We start from the raw sequence: 18,379 nt of genomic DNA on the forward strand, positions 1-18,379 counted from the left end.
TCTACTCCGAGTTCCTCCCAGGTGTCAGAGCTCCTCACCCTATCCATAACAGTGTGCCCTGCCACCCTGCGAAGGACACTCATTTGTATCCGAGATCTTGTCCTTTCGGTGCTGATTCTCATCCCAGCCGCGTCACACTCGGCAGTAAACCGCCCCAGTGCATGCTGAAGGTCCATATTCAATGAAGCCAACAGAACAACATCGTCTGCGAATAACAGAAATGGAATCTTGTGGTCCACGAACCGGACCCCCTCCAGCCCAAGGCTGCGCCTTGAAATTCTGTCCATAAAAATTATGAACAGAATTGGTGACAAGGGGCAGCCCTGCCAGAGTCCAACATGCACTGGGAACAAATCTGACTTATTGCCGGCAATGCGAACCAGACTCCTACTCTGTTCATACAGGGACGAGACGGCCCTCAACAGATCGCCTCTGACCCCATACTCCCCGAGCACCCTCCACAGAATGCCGCGAGGGACACAATCGAATGCCTTCTTCAAGTCCACAAAACGCATGTGGACTGGTTGGGCATCCTATGAACCCTCGAGCACCCTGGTGAGGGTATAGAGCTGGTCCAGTGTACCTCGGCCCAGACGAAAACCGAATTGTTCCTCCTGGATCCGCATTGATCAGCCGGATCCTCCTCTCCAGTACCCTGGCATAGACTTTCCCCGGGAGGCTGAGGAGTGTGATGCCTCTATAGTTAGAGCACACCCTCCGGTCCCCCTCCTTAAAAATGGGAACCACCACCTCAGTTGCCCAGTCCAGAGGTACTGTCCCCGACCTCCATGCAATGTTGTAAAGACGTGTCAGCCACGACAGCCCCACAACATCCAGAGACCTAAGATACATAGGGTGAATGGCTTATTGGTGCATATTGTATATTAATGTAATGTCTTCTCATACAATTATAGACCATTTCAATGTGGTCATGTCAGTAGCCTATAAGCATTTACTGCTTGTTATCAAACTATTTCATAACTAACAAGAGGGAATTCAATCATAACTTAACGTTAAAACGGCTATTATAACATTATTGATTAAAATGTGGCTCTTTTTTGGATTCTCAGAAGCTATAGAAATTAAAAATGTAAATCAGGTAATTGTTGGGACCAGCACGCTTGGCCTGTCGATACCCATCAGCTGTCTCGGGAGTCCTGCAAGCCAACCAAGCCCTGTAGGACTCCTTCAGCTTGACGGCATCCCTTACTTCCGGTGTCCACCACCGGGTTCGTGGATTGCCGCCCCGACAGACACCACAGACCTTACGGCCACAGCTCCTCACGGCCGCGTTAAAAATGGAGTTGGAGAACATGGACCACTCAGTCTCCATGTCTCCAGCCTCCCTCGGGATCTGGTCAAAGCTCTTCCGGAGGTGAGAGTTGAAAATCACTCTGACCTGAGGTTCAGCCAGACGTTCCCAGAGGACCCTCACAATACACTTGGGCCTACCTGGTCTTTCCAGCCTTCCCCCCTGCCAGAGGATCCAACTCACTACCAGGTAGTGATCAGTTGACAACTCTGCCCCTCTCTTTACCCGAGTGTCCAAGACATACGGTCGGAGATCAGATGATACAACCACAAAGTCGATCATTGACCTCCGTCCAAGGGTGTCCTGGTGCCAGGTGCACTGATGGACACCCTTATGCTTGAACATGGTGTTTGTTATGGACAAACTGAGATTAGCACAGAAGTCCAAAAACAAAACACCACTCGAGTTCAGATCAGGAGGCCGTTCCTCCCAATCACGCCTCTCCAGGTATCACTGTCATTACCCACGTTACCACATTACCCCAACAAGATCTGCAGATATCAATTCAGAGAAGCAGGGTCCTTTAAATATACTTTGTATAACTTTCTAATTATTTCTTAAGCATACGCATTCTTCAAACCGAATTGAGTCAGAAATAAATTTGCAGTGTCTCACGTTTTAACAGCCAATGTTAAACACCATGTCACTGATCAAAACAAAGTTTACTTTCATGACTGAAATCATCATATCATCTTAAAAAATAGCTACAGACGCACTACAGAATATTACGTTTTCACACACACAAATAGCATACATTCAATCAGTGCTGCAGGAGCTTGCGGCACCACCTGCTGGACACTCGTAGCTTGTGAGTCAGGGGTCGAAGATCACGACCAAAGAGTATCATTCGTCAATGCTACATTTTTGTCTTTAATGACCTATTAAGACTTTTAGGACGATGTGTTAATTTATATTAAAATTTAGGTAACACAAACCTTCGCTCCGCATTTAAACGCATTAATTGTCTTTCTGTTGACTTATTGGTGCATATTGTATATTAATGTAACGTCTTCATATACAATTATAGACCATTTCAATGTGGTCATGTCAGTAGCCTATGAGCATTTCCTGCTTGTTATCAAACTACTTCATAACCAACAAGAGGGAATTCAATCATAACTTTACGTTAAAACGGCTATCATAACATTATTGATTAATATGTGGCTCATCCCTCAAAATGGTCTATAGTCTATGAATGGCTAATAATTAAAAAAAAATAATGGCACTGATGTAAGCTACATTTTTAATTTGCAGGTTAAAAGGTGGAATAACTTGTCAATGCTCTTGAGTACTTTTACATGGGCTACTTTTTTCTTACTTTGAATAGTATTTAGAACAGATACTTTTACTTGAATATGATATTTCAGTACTCTTTTCCTCACTGACTGCTTACAGTGCAAATAAACATTGTTATTTTGTCTATAAAAGCCTTTTATGACTTATGACAGTTTGAGAGTAAAGAAGAAACACACCTGAGCTTCAGAGAACGGCGACTGCATGTTCTCCAGCAGACTGGCAAGATCCTGCTCGCAGTAGCTCATCACTAAAAACAGGCTTCCAAACAATACAGCATTATTTAATAAGACAGGAAGTTTTAAATGTAAAGTTCATTCAAATCTATGTCATATATGTTAATTACCTCTCCAAATGGCTTCCCACCACCACTTCCTTCAGCTCCACGATATTTGGGTGTCTCAGTCTGATTAATAAGTTAATTTCCCTCAAACTGCTGATGGGAATCCCTAAACACAGATCAACAAGAAATGTTTTTGGGTTGAAAGTAAGGTGGGTGAAAAGTAATTATGTAACATAGGGATGGGCGATACCAACTACTTTCTTTCTGATCCAATTTCTAGTATTTCAAGACAAGTATCATCAATATCGATACGATACTTCAATTAAAAATTTCCTTTTCTTGAGAATTCTCATTATATTATACAGACTGAATTCCTTTTAACTTATTACAATGAAAGAACATTATTAATTAAACAAAAACTGGCTATTATGCGGCACTATCATTATTACTATTATTAAGATATTAAAATCAGTGATCATATATAAAAAAAAAAATCATAGAAAGAATCGATTCTTCTGTTTAAGGATCGATCCTTTCAAAATATTCCTGGTATCGAAAATATCAATACTTTAGGATCGATCCAGCGACCCCTAAACATTTAATGGCTGTAGAACTTGCAGTATAAATATTCATGATGAAAACAGTATTTACATTGATAAAACAGGAGTTACTTCCTGCATCAATAAGACAAACATTGGCTATGAAAGATGTAACAGACATTATTACATATTTCAGATACTTTTCACCTTCTCTGTAGTACAATACACTGTCAGATAATCAGTAAAATAATCAGTGTGTGTATCATTAAATTACCTTCATGCAATTTCAAACCTTTATTTTTTCCTCTGTGAAACACAAAAGGTGAAATTCAACAGAATGTGCAAGCTGCTCTTTTCCATAACAATAAAATTATGGACATCAAGCTCCAACAGGAACAAAAAGCATAATAAGAAATCAAAACTTTTAATATTATACAACTAAACAGTGTCCTGTCGTCAACTTAAAAGCCTTTATTCCTAACCGACCTCCCCAGTAATCCCTTTTCTAATATCAATTCTAAAAGTGTCAGGCCGACAGTGATCAAACCCCATACCAAGAAGTCATGTCTTTATCCTGGAGAGCTAGTTAATTATAGGACAAGGTCTTGGTTGTTGGCAGAATGGACAGGCATTAGCATGCTTTAGATCCTACTTATCGTATACATATCAGTTTGTCTGTGCCTTACGAAGAAATGTCAGACTTAAGAACAAGTTAAATATGGAGTGCCAAAGGGATGTGTACTTGTTGCCTTGCTTTTTCCTTACTTGAAGATATTTAGGGATTAACCATAAACATGTGATGCTAGAACTGATCTAACTTGATAGATTTATCATTTGATTATCTTCAACAGGCTAAATAGCCCGCTATTTGTAGCAATTTGAAGTATGTATAGGTACTATAGGGTTTATTTTATTTCTTATTATTTACGGTTTGTTCTTAGTTATGCTCACATACAATATACAAGGTTATTGGTGTGGAGTTCTGTGAGGCCTAAAAATACACTCTATTTGCTTCAAAACACAGCAGCTAGAGTGCTTACGAGATCCACCAAATATAAATAATATAAATAATATAAATAATATATATATATATATATATATATATATATATATATATATATATATATATATATATATATATATATATATATATATATATATATATATGGCAGATAAATATTACATCAGACTCATTTTACTGTCAGAGCTTAACGTTATCCACAATACACATTGCTTTCAAACCTGCTTTACAGAACAATGTTAAACATGATGTTAATGTGTATAATATTTTTGCACCTTACGAGTCACCTTAAGCAGGTAAGAGCTAGTCAGTCATATATTTAGTGCCTTCTTGTGCAAGCCAAAAGCAATTGTAGCTCCATATATCAAGTTTAAGGTTCTGTGTATTACTTAAAGCCTAAATTCACTGTATTTGTGCAATATTCTATAACAATCACTATGAATCAACATTTCTGGCTTGTTGAAAGAACCCAGGATATACAGAATGGGACGCAGATCATTTACAAAAGGCAAGTCTTTTAAAATACAACTGCAGAGACCTGATTCAAATATTTTAACTTTATTAGTATTATGGAGTTAGTCGTTTTCTATCACTGTAATGACATTTACTGTAATGCAGCTTTGAAACTGTGTATTGGGGTATATAATATAATATAATATAATATAATATAATATAATATAATACAAATAAACCTGACATGCAAGCATTATTTAAACATAATGTGTTCAAAAACTGTAAATAATCAATGAAAAAATAATAAAAAAGGTAAAATATGTGCAAATACAATATCTTTGAGAAATGTTGATTAATTTGTAATGTTAAAAATTTTGATCAGGGTTTGGGTTTGTCCTTTTTATCCAATTTTATTTATGTTTTATAGTGTTTTCTACAGTGAATTGAATGGAATATAATTATGAACTTATGACTGCATAAAATGGTTCAAACCACCACATTTATGAAACCTACATAGTTCTTTCAAACAAATTAACATTAAAGTCAAGGCTTTTAAACTAAAATTAATTACCTACACTGTAAAAAAATGCTGGGTTCCACAATCAATTTATTTTGGGACAACGTAAAGGAATTAAGACAACTTAACTGTTTTATGTTCAATCCACTTAAGTTAGTAAAAACCAATAAGTTGTTTATAATAAACAACTCGAGAATTGTGTTGTCAACTCATTTTAAATAAATAGTTTGAATACATTTCTTGAGCGCATGCTTTCAGTGTTTTGTGCAGCAATATTTATGCAACAGGTCTAGAATATAACATAAACATTAATATATATTCAGTTCCAAAAGTAATCATTTAAGGGTTTCTGCAGGTTTCATCAAGTCAAATCTAAGACTGTTTAAGACCCTTTTAAGACCATCATGAAAGAAATTTTAGGCTTATACAAGGCTAAACACTAATCATTATTTCTAATGCCAATTGATTTATTTATTTTTTGCTTGCCACAAAAAAACCCTAAATGTAATTATTTCTTAGCGACATAATTCAATGTGTTAAAACAATAAAACTCTAGTTGTATACACTATTTTCAACATGATCTTTCTTTGTTTTTGTTTTTAATGACAAGTTTAACATTGTTAAAGTATATTTTTTTTGTGGAGGGAATTACATAAATAATGATATATATATATATTTGTTGGCCTTTGGTCCAAATTGATTAAGTAGAACTTCTATTCAACCTATTGCATTTCTGATATAAAACCATACGTTTCCCATCTATTTATAAATATTATGACTACTCACCCTTCTGTAAACAGATTTTGTATGATGGGAAGATCATGTACAGGGATAAATTGCTCTGTTATTATCATCAGGAACTGTGTAATTGTTTTTAGTTCTCTTTCCCTGATTTTATAAAGATGGATTGTTGGTGATCGGATGAATGTCGGCTCGCTCGTGTAGCTTTACTTGGACGGATGAAAAATTTAGACCTGTTAAAAATTATTAAGACAATATTTTAGTGGATTTAAGACTTAAGGCCTAACATTTTGTTTTTAACATTTAAGACCTGTCATACTCCCAAAATCACATAAACCTTATGGTACTCATTGAATAAATGAATGACTGAACCAATAAACTATATGTATTAGAAAAGATATACAAATTTATGAATGTAAAAGTATGTATTATGGTGATTCTGTGTAGTTTTTCTTTTAAATAAGATAAACAATAACGAGTAGACGAAAACATTTGAGGGGAGTGTAAACTATTTCACTTCCTCTAGCTAGAAAAGAGCACAATGGTAAAGTAAAGTGAAATAAAATCATGCAGGTTTGAAATAACATGATATTTAATTTATTAATATAAAGTTTTATCTTTCTGAAGGTATCAAACTGACCATCTTTCTCTTTATCCATTCGCACTTTCTTCAGGGCAACAATCTCATTCGTCCGTGTATCGCGTGCTCGGTCTGAAACAACCACAAACAATCAAATAGTCCGTGTCATTGTGATGATAATTACAGATATTTGTAATTTTATTAACATTTTATTTGACATACATTAGCATTGTATTTGATTTACATGTGCTAGCGAGACTCACACACGATTCCGTATGTTCCCTCTCCAATCCGATTTATCTTCTCAAACTCCTTCACACTCCTGCACTTCCCCAGCTAAAGTTAGTTACACACACCACAATATTAATGTTTATGTATTTCATATTTGGTCATAAAACCTAAAACGTTTATCTTTAGCATGCCTCACCCGTTCGCTGTGCGGTATCACAAACGTCCTGTCGGTTTTTAAAGACTTCAGCTTTAGGGGCTCCAGGTCTGTGTCTGCTGTGCTCTCCATCTTCAGTCTGTCGTCCGAACTGAAGATTATTATAACAGGTTAAATACTTTAATGCTGCATTTGGTGTACGATTTCACGTGAGGCGAGAACGAGGAGGTGGAAACTCCGTGAAAGCTTGCAGTCGTTCATTTGAAGTCCCCATGAGGACAACTGATTACGTTCAGTGAGTTTGATACCAAGACAGATCCTACCAAATGTATATAAAGTACTCAGCAAATATAAGTTCAGCCCTCACAAATCTTATTTTAATTACTATTTTCTATATAATGCTTTATATTATTATATTTGTGTATATACAGTAGTTTAGTCAGTATCTGGACCAAAATAACTTACAAAAATGGTTCAAAAATTAGTAGGCCAAATTTATGTAAAGGAAAAATATTAAATAGTATTTAAAAAAAAAATATCAAGAGAAACAAAAAAAATATATATAATTTTGTTGAAATGTTGTAGTTTGTAATCTTTTTTTCTATATTTTGCATGAATTTAAATGTATTATCCTACCATTTCTAAAGAGGTTTCTGTGACTTAAATATAATTTTAATGAATATATCTGATTAATAAATCTGTTTTGTTAAAACGCACCAATATATATTACGCATATTTACTGAAAAATTTATAAAAATATTCATTCATTTTCATCCGCTTATCTGGGGCCGGGTCGCGGGGGCAGCAGTCTTAGGAGGGAATCCCAGACTTCCCTCTCCACAGACACAGCTCCTCTGGGGGGATCCCAAGGTGTTCCCAGGCCAGTCGAGAGACATAGTCCCTCCAGCGTGTCTTGGGTCTTCCCCGAGGCCTCCTCCCGATGAGACAAGCCTGGAACACCTCCCTAGGTAGGCGTCCAGGAGGCATGTGGAGGAGCAGCAGCTCTTCTCCGAGCTCCTCCCGGGTGACAGAGCTCCTCACGCTATCCATAAGAGTGCGCGCTGCCACCCTGCGAGAAAACTAATTCCGGCCGCTTGTATCCAAGATCTTGTCCTTTCGGTCATGATCCAAAGCTCATGACTATAGGTGAGAGTAGGAACGTAGATTAACCAGTAAATCGAAAGCTTTACCTTTCGGCTCAGCTCCTTCTTCACCACAACAGACCTGTACATCGACCGCATTACTTCTGCCGCTGCACCAATCCGCCTGTCAATCTCACGCTCCATCCTTCCCTCACCTTAGAACAAAACTCTAAGATACTTGAACACCTCCACTTGACGTAAGGACTTACCACCAACCTGGAGATGGCAAACCTCCTTTTTTCCGGTGGAGCACCATGGCCTTAGACTTGGAGGTGCTGATTCTCATCCCAGCCGCGTCACACTCGGCAGCAAACCGCCCCAGTGCATGCTGAAGGTCCATGTTTGATGAAACCAACAGAACAACGTCTGCGAATAAAAGATGAAATCCCTGAAACGGACCCCCTCCAGCCCAAGGATGCACCTCGAAATTCCATCCATAAAAATTATGAACAGAATTGGTGACAAGGGGCAGCCCTGCCAGAGTCCAACATGCACTGGGAACAAATCTGACTTATTGCCGGCAATGCGAACCAGACTCCTACTCTGTTCATACAGGGACGAGACGGCCCTTAACAAAGCGCCTCTGACCCCATACTCCCCGAGCACCCTCCACAGAATGCCGCAAGGTACACAGTCGAATGCCTTCTCCAAATCCACAAAACACATGTGAACAGGTTGGACATACTCCCATGAACCCTCAAGCACCCTAGTGAGGGTATAGAGCTGGTCCAGTGTACCAAGGCCAGGACAAAAACTGCATTGTTCCTCCTGGATGCTAGGTTCAACAATGCTAAAAATATTCATTTTTCAAAATGGGCTGAACTCAATTATGCTGAGCACTGTATATATAGGCCTAGATATGCTGATAAGGAAATAAGATAATGAATAAAAAGGCGACGAAGACAGTATTTTTTATTGTTTTATTTGTGATTGAAAGCACTGTTAGTCTGCATTATTATTTATGTTATTTTATGTTGCTTACCAAAGAATAAATATGCTAAGTCGCTTCAGTAGTGTGTAAAATGGGTGGAGCGTTGCCCAATGGTAATATTAATAATCTTTAACTAATAAGTATCCTTTGTTAATAATATTTTCTAACATCGTTTTTTATTTGTTTAATGTTCAATCAATATTGCTGTTTTTTATTTAATGGTCTAGCTCATAGGTCTCGAACTCAAGTCCTGGAGGGCCGCAGCTCTGCACAGTTTTGCTACAACCCTAGTCAAACACAGCTGATCCAAATAACCGAGGTGTTCAAAGGAGTCAAGCTGCGGTCACATTAGAGTTATTGCATGCGGCATTTTGTTGTACTGCGCTGCGAAAGGGGGCGGGATTAAACAAGATGATTAGACATTTAAAAAAGCAAGCAATTGGTCCATATTTTACATTTCTGTCCAGAGGGGTCATGTTTTGATTCTGTATTGTGGACAAGTGATGCGATTTCTCAGGTCAGAGCAACGACTGTAGAATACACAAGCCATGTCACTCGTATGCTTTTGAATGGGGAAAAGTGTAACTGTCAATATGGCGAATGAAGCCCCGCCTTCTGGTACAGGAGCCAATCAGTGATCTTCATAAAATGACAATCCTCCGGGGGAGGGGCTCGGACCAGATATGAGTTTCTGCAGATTTTGTGATACGAACATTTAGAAATTAAACTAAATAGACAGTTGTTGTTTAATTTTATTGGTTATTCGTAATATGTAATGTAATCGTAAGCTTGGCAAGTAGTTTTGGAAAACGTTATGTTTCCCCATTGAAACATAATGCACAAGCATACTGCCTGAGAGGCGTTTCAAAGATGGCCGCCAAATGAAATGACTTTGGTCAGAGTTTACCAAGATTGAACTTTGCAACGCAGTGAACTGCGAAACTTGACGCTCGAACTTGCATTTCCGTTTCCGCATGCATATGAATGGAAGTCTATGGGGAGAAAAGTGCAGTGTGACCGCAACTTCATGAACACCTTGATTAGTTGGATTAGTTATGTTTGATTTGAGTTGTAGCAAAACTGTGCAGAGCTGCGGCCCTCCAGGAATTGAGTTCGAGACCTATGGTCTAGCTAAAAACTGCTCTAAAAAGTCTATAAATAAAAATAAATAAACAAAAGCTGTCACTTCGTACTTTTACATTATAGTTCACTACTGCTGTGTATTTCCACACGTACAGGTGCCAGTCCATCCTACCAGTCCTCGTAAAGGACTAGTTTGAGCACAAAAGTCACCAGTGATGAAAAAAACAAACAAAAGTCCTCAGATTTAAATGCCTCAAAGCCTCTTGAGAAAAATTATGTGATGCGAGAAAAGTCATTCAACCATGTGACTGTATTGAACGTTATCCAAGTGTCATAGAGTCGGCGCATCAGGCTGTGCCCGTGACGAAACGACCCCGACCGACGAACATCGGCCTGCCCATCGGCCGCGGCTCTTTATTGGCGTCCGCGATGCTCAAACCCACGGGTTTATCCAGGAGGTTTTCTCGAGATGGAGCTGTGACGATGATATGAGGGACTGCGGGATTACTCAGACATACCGGCGGTGGTGATGAGGATGAAGATGATGATGATAAAGATTCACTGCTGATAGACTGTTTCTCTACTGTGAAAATAAAAAGAACAATTATTAGTAGTAGTATTACAACTAAACAAAGAATACACCCATGTAGCATATATTATCAAGGTGCGAATTACAGGGGGGTTTGGGGGGATTGATTAACTAAATAACACTTGATTCCCCCTAAAGTAGGTCAAAACAAAATGTATAGGGGGTAAGTTTTTTAATACTGAGAAATATTTCACTCTGATCTGTATTTTAAATAATAATGTCAATAATTAAAATAACAGATCATATAAATATACATTTGACCACCCCTATAATGGTTCAAACCATTGTTATGCATAATTGTGCCAACTGGGATATTCAAGACTGAAAGTGGCAGATCTAGAGCATTGATGGACATCGTGTTGACAAGACTTTGTTTTCTCGTAAAATAGCTGTTTGTATCTATATTTAGCCTGATATTAACATCAAATTAGATGCATAGTTTATTGTTTAACCTACAGTTACATCTGAAACAGCTAATCAGAGAATCCTGTCAGAATACATTGAATATCCCTTAAAATGCTGAAACTTAAATACACTTTATTAATAAATTAGATGTAATAAAAATGAATACACAAACGACTTGAAGCGCGTATTACACAAATTAACCAAAACAGCTGACCCCCCTGATTACTAATGTACAATTTGCACACTGTATAATATAGTAAATACTACTGTATTTTTGAACTGTAAAGTTCTGTTGTGGTGATTTTATAGATGCTATGGTAAACACAACAACTACCCAATAAAAGTGCTGTGTTCAACATTATTACTTCATGTCATGTCAACACAAATCGATTAAGTTAACTTGATTGTTTTTAAATATTTAAGTGGATTGAACATTAAATAATTAAGTTGTCCCCCTAAAAAAAACCTTGTAGGATTTGTGTTGTTCGAACTCATTTTAAGTAAGTAGTTTGAACAAGCAGCAAAGGTCATTTTTGAAGTGTACAGTACTATTAAATAACCCAGATTACTGGACTTTTTTTCACAATAGGCTATATTACACTGTAATACACCACAGTTTACTGTAGTAAAAACTAAAGTATACTTCAGTATTTATCACAGATTATCAGTTCAATATTATAAATAATACAGCATGTAACATGTTTACATTAACAGTGTTGTAAATAGTATAATATATATAGTATAACACACTTTACTATTGTATAGTTCAAAAACATGAGTATTAAATATAAATTACCAGTATTTTTTATCTGGGTTTTTCATTTAATGGCAAAAAAATAAGCCAGTCCAAAGTCCAAAACGGACTAATTGCTATCTTTTAACATTGCAATATTTTATTTCTCTGCGATATATAATATATAATGAAACCATTAATTTAGATTGACTGTCTGGGATATTAAGTGAATCGAACAAATTGCAAACATAAATAAGGTCTGGTGGACGAAAACAAAGATAAAAGTGTAATAAGCAGTGCTTTATGGTTCTCTGGAGAGTCGGACAGTAGTCAGATATTCAGGTACAGTAATTACATAATCAAATGTGATGTGAAATAACCCTGTACAGACTTACTATAATCCCAGCTCAACATTGCAGATACTGTGAATGTGACTGTTGTGAATACACACATTGCAATATTGATGCTGAAACGATATAATGTGCAACACTATCTATCTATCTATCTATCTATCTATCTATCTATCTATCTATCTATCTATCTATCTATCTATCTACATACCTTTCTATCTATCTATCTATCTATCTATCTATCTATCTATCTATCTATCTATCTATCTATCTATCTATCTATCTATCTATCTATCTATCTCTTTATTTCTGCATATGCTGTAATGTTAGGTAAAATACAAATGCTGTATAATGGACACTGCTTATTACACACATATAATATAATTAATACACTGCACTGCTTATTACACACTGCTTATTACACACATATAATATAATTAATATTGTCTATTGCACTAACTTCTTTATTTTTATTTGCATTTATTTGTGTTTCTATATATTATGTCAACTCAAAGCTGTGAGTTTCTATACTACCTTAAGTTTTTTTTTTTCAAAACAATGACAATACATATTCTATTGTATTCTAAGTGTGTTGTATAGTGAAATTGGTTGCAGCATAAGGAACATTAAAACATTTGACATTATATTACTTTATTATAATGTAAAATACGCGTGAATATATTCTGACAGTTTGTTACCTCAGTGAACCGATTTAGAAGTTAGTGTTGCCGATGTTCAGCTTTTCTTTAATCACACTAAAGTACACTCTCCTTTTAACGGGATTACAGGGAACTTTACGTCAGAAGAAAAACATTAAGGATTAACATAATTGTTCCCACCATGCGCCGCGGACAATTGGTCAGGCAGTTTCAGTTTTATGAAGTAGCAGCAATGAAATTATCCTAATTTGGCTCAATGACTGCCTGAATTGGGTAGATAAACAGCCATTCCTGTTACTCTACGTCTTGTTAAATATAAATTAAAGATAAAGTAGGTAAAATAAAAGGTATTTACCTCGAGGAACCTGCTTTCTCGGTGCAGAGCCCATTCGTCATCACGCTGTGAGTTGAATCTCTGTGTGATGAATCTGTTTCTCCATGTAAAATGTTGTGTTTATGAGCAGGTGATGGTCAAAGGACCCACAGCTTCAGTGTCCTGACACAATGTCAAACAAAAAGCACTCAAACACGTCTCTAAATTCTCCATTTAACCACGAGAGGTCACCGGGTCTCTGAGAAGTGATTTTGAAAAGGCTCTCAAACAGGAATTCGGTGTATTTACATGAAAAAACCGAGTTTTTAGCAGCCCGCAGCACTTATTTAGCCGACACCGCTTCTGTCAACAGTCTACAGCGCAAACTGACATCCCAGACCATTGCGTTCGAATCCTGGACGAAAGATTCTTGTGAGCCGGTAGTGAATGATTCTCGAATGACTCGGTTCTTTTTTAATGAATCAAACGCATATAGTTCAGCCGTACAGTTCTCGTTCTTAAGAAAAATTGCATAAAGTATACATAATTAATTTACATTTCCTGTTAGGCAAGTTTCATTTTCATAAACAAAAGCTTGCCGTCTATTTTAACCCCTATTTGATTCACTCAGAATCGACGTAAACAAATATTTGGAAACTATCCACAATTATATTAATCCACAAGCAAAAAAACTATTGATTATGTTGTTAATTTAAGTCAATTTAGGATGTAATTGTATTACATTATTGTTGTTTTTTTTACTATCGCATGATATTTGTTACTTGGCGTACAATTGTTCTATTCCTGTTTATTTATTTACATTTTTAATTTGACTTTTACATACTTAATGTTCATACTTGTAATTGTTCTGCCTTTTTACATAAAAATAAATACATAAACAAATAAAGTACGATATTTGAACGATTGCGGTTCTATTTAATGAATTAAATAGCCAGCTTAGCCGGAAGTATTCTTGAATGAATGATTCTAATGACTCGGACCTTCTTAGTGAATCAAACGAGCAAACATCTATGTTCATTAAACGCCGACAGTTTTTAACTGTAAATTTTGTATGTTATCTGTGTGTTTACAGAATTCAGATATAAAATGTGACACTAATTAGTTAGAATAGGCCTATTTATCTTGCAAAGCTAATATGCATTAGACAATATGTTCATTTATTTAATCTTCTCTACTGTGACCAGCAGATGGCAGAAACGATTCGACTCAAGTTATATCAAAAGCCTCAATTAATGATTTTCACAGCTTCATTTTGCTAGAGAAATTCAAAAGCAGCACTAATAAATAGCACAGAATAAAAAAAAAAAATTTTTGGAGGGGAACATTTTGGGAACATTAGCTAAATATTTTTTAAATGAATTGTTAGCTTGGGGTCGGCATGTCTCCACTTCATTTCACTAATGAATAATGAAGCCAGAATTTTGAGGTATGGCCGCTGTCATCTTGCTCTGATGATGTCATTTTGAGCCAGGGATCTACCTAATTATTGAAAACCATTCTTGGGAAAATTATTTGAAGTGTAATTAGAATTTTTATTCCCATGTTTAGTTTATTTGCACGGAGAACTGTGGCGTTTATGACCGATACCGCAGCCAGACACCAGGGGCCATGCAAATAATTTGGCTTCACTCACACTTGGTCAGAATATATCCATAAATAAAATGCCACAAATCTTCAGGGGCACCACATCTTGAATGATTAAACATTAATCCTCAAATATCACAAAATCCCACTAACAGATATTCAGTGCTTAATTTTAAAAATCGCAACATATTTAAATATATAAATATGATTTCAAATATGACCACACAAAAGTATTTAGTTATTACTGTAATAGATTTATGTTAACGACTGGAAAGCAGCAGCACTGAAGTTGTAAATGATCCTTGGACTGTCAAAAACTCAGTATTTTCAAGGACTGCTAATTTATTTATTTATTTATTTGTAGTGTCATTATGCCTCGTAGCAATCTGGAACGCTGATAAGCTCATCAGTGTCATAACTTTACACATCCTAACATATCCGACCAAGTTATTCATGTTTCTAATAATTCAAGGGCATTAAAAAGTCCAAAAAATGTATAGATTTTCATTTATAAATTATTCTGCTTCAGTCTATATGTGTTGGCATTTAGGCTTTCAAAAATAAAATAAAATAAAACAAAAAAAAAAAATAAAATAAACAAAACAGGACCAGGGGGGCCAAGTCGGAGCACTCACTCTGGTCCCTCGGGTTCTGGGGCTTTGGGAAAATTCACAAATTGAACCAAAACAATTGATTACAATTGGCTTAAGATTCAATTGGATCAAAATTCGGGACATTGCAACCTGCCGAACCTGGGAAGTTTAAAAAAAATAAACAAACATAACATAACAAAACAAAACAAAATAAAACAAAACAAACAGAACAAAATAAATAAATAAAACAAACAAAACAAAACAAAATAAACAAAACAAAACAAAATAAAATAAACAAAACAAAACAAAACAAAACAAAACAAATGCCACAAACCTTCAGGGGCGCCAGATATTAGATTATTAAATAATACCAAAAATATCACAAAAATACACCAACAGATTTTCTTTGCTTCATTTCAAAACCCCAAAAAGAAGTAAATATATAAATGTGAACGCAAATATGACCTGACAAAAGTATTACAGTAGTAAAGCAGCGCTGAAGCGGTAACTTGATCCACCGACTGTCAAAAACTTAGTATTTTCGAGGACAGCTAATTTATTTATTCATTTTTGGTGTCGTTATGCCTCTTAGCAATCTGGAACGCTGATAAGCTCATCAGTGTCATGAGTGCCATTATATAAAATGTAGGACAAACTACTGTGGTCAGTGAATTCATTATTTGTTGGCATGACAACTGACAGAGGCGACACACAGGGTTATGGAGAAGAGAGAGAGAGAGAGAGAGAGAGGGGGCTTTCTGGAAGCGACTGTTTAATGTAGATTTTTTTGGTGAGGTGGAGACTCCTCCTATAACCTTCTAATATCTGATATAAAGAGTTGGATTTTAAAGGGGATGTGCGAGTGGTTTTAGAGAATGATGCAGGGGCTGATTAGTTTTCCTTTAATTATATATTAGTCACCCGCGGAATGTGTTCTGTTCCTGTCTGTGTTATAATCTCAAACTGTCCTATTTCTATTGTGCGTATTCCATTTAGTTGCTTAGCAACAATGCACTGCCAGAGGAAAGTCTGAGGACAGGAGTCATGCTTTATAAAGGAAAGTAACATATAATAATATCAGGTTCATTTCACAAGTCAGATAACTTGAGACTGTTTTCACCACCAAAACATATTTGGATAATAAGTGTTGACGCAGCGGATGGCATTCCAGCTGCAACCCAGTACTGGGAAACACCCATGCACTCTAATGCACACTCATACACTACGGCCAAGTTCATTTCACTCAACATGTGTTTGGACTGTAGGGGAAAACCGGAGGAAACCCATACCAGCACAGGGAGAACATGCAAACTCCACACAGAAATGCCACACAGGTAGCATTTTGGCAGATCCCCTACTGCACCTTTAACTCTGAGTTAGGCAGGCAATGGTCAAAGCAGGAGCTAACAGAAGTAAGTCGTGTTAACAGGCAAATAGATCAATAGATGCGGCAAAGCAACATATACGAGAAAACAAGGCAAAGGTCAAAAGCACGGCAGGACTAGACAAGGAAACGCTTAGAAATGTTACAGCAAACAAGACTCAGCAAAGGCTCTGTGTGTGTGGGCTGGTTTATACTTGTCGAGTGAATGGCGTGACCCACGGCGCATGCCTTGCACGTAGACCTGCATTTATACTTCTGCGTGCTGTTTGTGTTGCTCTGCAATAGCACTTCTGAAACGCTAGCTGGCAGTAGTTTTTCTGTTCCTCTGTGTTGAGTTAAATTTTTTTCTGACTGCTTCCTTAATGTACATGCAGCTCAAACTCGCTCATTCAGAGGCGGGAACCAGCAGACGTGCAACAACATTAATCATAAGGTAAACACAAAACAACAGTCTCCATCTAGAGCTACACTTTTAAACACTTGCTCCAACAACTTCGCATGGCTCTCGGTCCCGTCCACACTGGTCTCAGCTACCAAGCTGACCAAACACAGACGCTATGCGTCGTTACGATCTGTAGTTACATTTTTTTAAATGTGCACGTCAGCCACAGTGGGGGCAACTGCGCAAGCCTGTCCCGGAGCACACCTGTGTGCTTGACGTGTCTTTAGTCCATCATGAAGTTCCAGCTGTGTGTGTGCATTCAGGGGGAATCAGGAACTGGTGTGTCTGAAAAGCATGACGGGAGTCGTAGTTCATTAAATCGGCATATCATATATTGGCAGATCTGCACAGGCCAGATCGCTGGTGATCGTGACAGACTTAGTCCCTTGTATATCAGGAGACACCACAATGGAATGAACCACCAATTACTTTGGCATAGGTTTCATGTGGTTGATGCCCTTCCAGGAACTTCAGTTCAAAGGACAAAAATCTGTTTATTATTACTACTTTATTTTCAATTGTAGTTTGGCCAATCTGTTCATTTTGAAACATTTGATCCATTAATTTTATTTGGTGTGAGCTTTTCCTGTAAAGCAGTTCACAATGTCCTCTTTTTCTGTTGTTTTCCCCATGCCCTCCCACACTGCAACAGAAGATCAGAGTCCTGAAGCGTTATATATTCCCACAAGACTACATGTTTATGTGTGTCCTCAGCCCCTGTCCACCCACACACCACACACACACACACACACACACACACATAAAGCAGAGAATGGTTTGTTTACAAACCCTCATCACTGACATGCTGAACTCTGCAGGTCTACTCTACGAGTGTCTTACGTATGGAAGATTATATAAAGTATTACATGACCCTTTGAGGGCGGCATGGTGGCTCAGTGGCTAGCATTGTCGCCTTACAGCAAGAAGGTTGCTGGTTTGAGTCCCGGCTCGGCCAGTTGGCGTTTCTGTGTGGATGTTCTCTCCATGTTGGCGTGGGCTTCCTCCAGGTGCTCTCGTTTCCCCAAA

At 37.2% G+C, this 18,379-nt stretch overlaps 1 protein-coding gene and 1 long non-coding RNA gene across 28 annotated transcripts in view; both read right to left on the reverse strand.

Annotated features, from left to right (window-relative positions):
- cdk10 (cyclin dependent kinase 10) overlaps positions 1 to 8,545 on the reverse strand; it is a 19,103-nt gene extending 10,558 nt beyond the window's left edge. For 16 of the 22 annotated variants that reach the window (XR_015525723.1, XR_015525724.1, XR_015525722.1 and 13 more), the window contains exons 1-5: positions 7,167 to 7,383; positions 7,003 to 7,075; positions 6,800 to 6,871; positions 2,952 to 3,054; positions 2,785 to 2,866 (exon numbers count right to left, since the gene is read on the reverse strand). Coding sequence is in view for 3 of the 22 variants with exons in the window: in NM_001017622.2 (NP_001017622.2) it covers positions 2,785 to 2,866; positions 2,952 to 3,054; positions 6,800 to 6,871; positions 7,003 to 7,075; positions 7,167 to 7,256 (420 nt within the window). In the remaining 19 variants the exon portion in view is untranslated. Of the gene's footprint in view, positions 67 to 2,784; positions 2,867 to 2,951; positions 3,055 to 6,799; positions 6,872 to 6,983; positions 7,076 to 7,166; positions 7,393 to 8,192 lie in introns of those variants that run through there. The other 6 variants (XR_015525727.1, XR_015525726.1, XR_015525725.1 and 3 more) reach the window with 3 other exon arrangements.
- A 627-nt stretch (positions 8,546 to 9,172) lies between these two features.
- On the reverse strand, positions 9,173 to 13,717 carry LOC147837904 (uncharacterized). Of its 6 annotated transcripts, none has more exons than XR_015526746.1 (3): positions 13,372 to 13,717; positions 10,541 to 10,863; positions 9,173 to 9,447 (listed from the first exon to the last, which is right to left on the reverse strand). It is a non-coding gene; the product is annotated as an uncharacterized LOC147837904 (long non-coding RNA). The 6 variants fall into 6 exon arrangements; XR_015526743.1 differs by having other exon boundaries at positions 9,173 to 9,439; positions 10,337 to 10,863; XR_015526745.1 differs by having other exon boundaries at positions 10,337 to 10,863.
- Positions 13,718 to 18,379: the final 4,662 nt, after the last annotated feature.

The sequence above is a fragment of the Danio rerio genome, chromosome 25, assembly GCF_052040795.2.
Source record: "Danio rerio strain M-AB ecotype USA chromosome 25, GRCz13ab, whole genome shotgun sequence".
Classification (NCBI taxonomy): domain Eukaryota; kingdom Metazoa; phylum Chordata; class Actinopteri; order Cypriniformes; family Danionidae; genus Danio; species Danio rerio.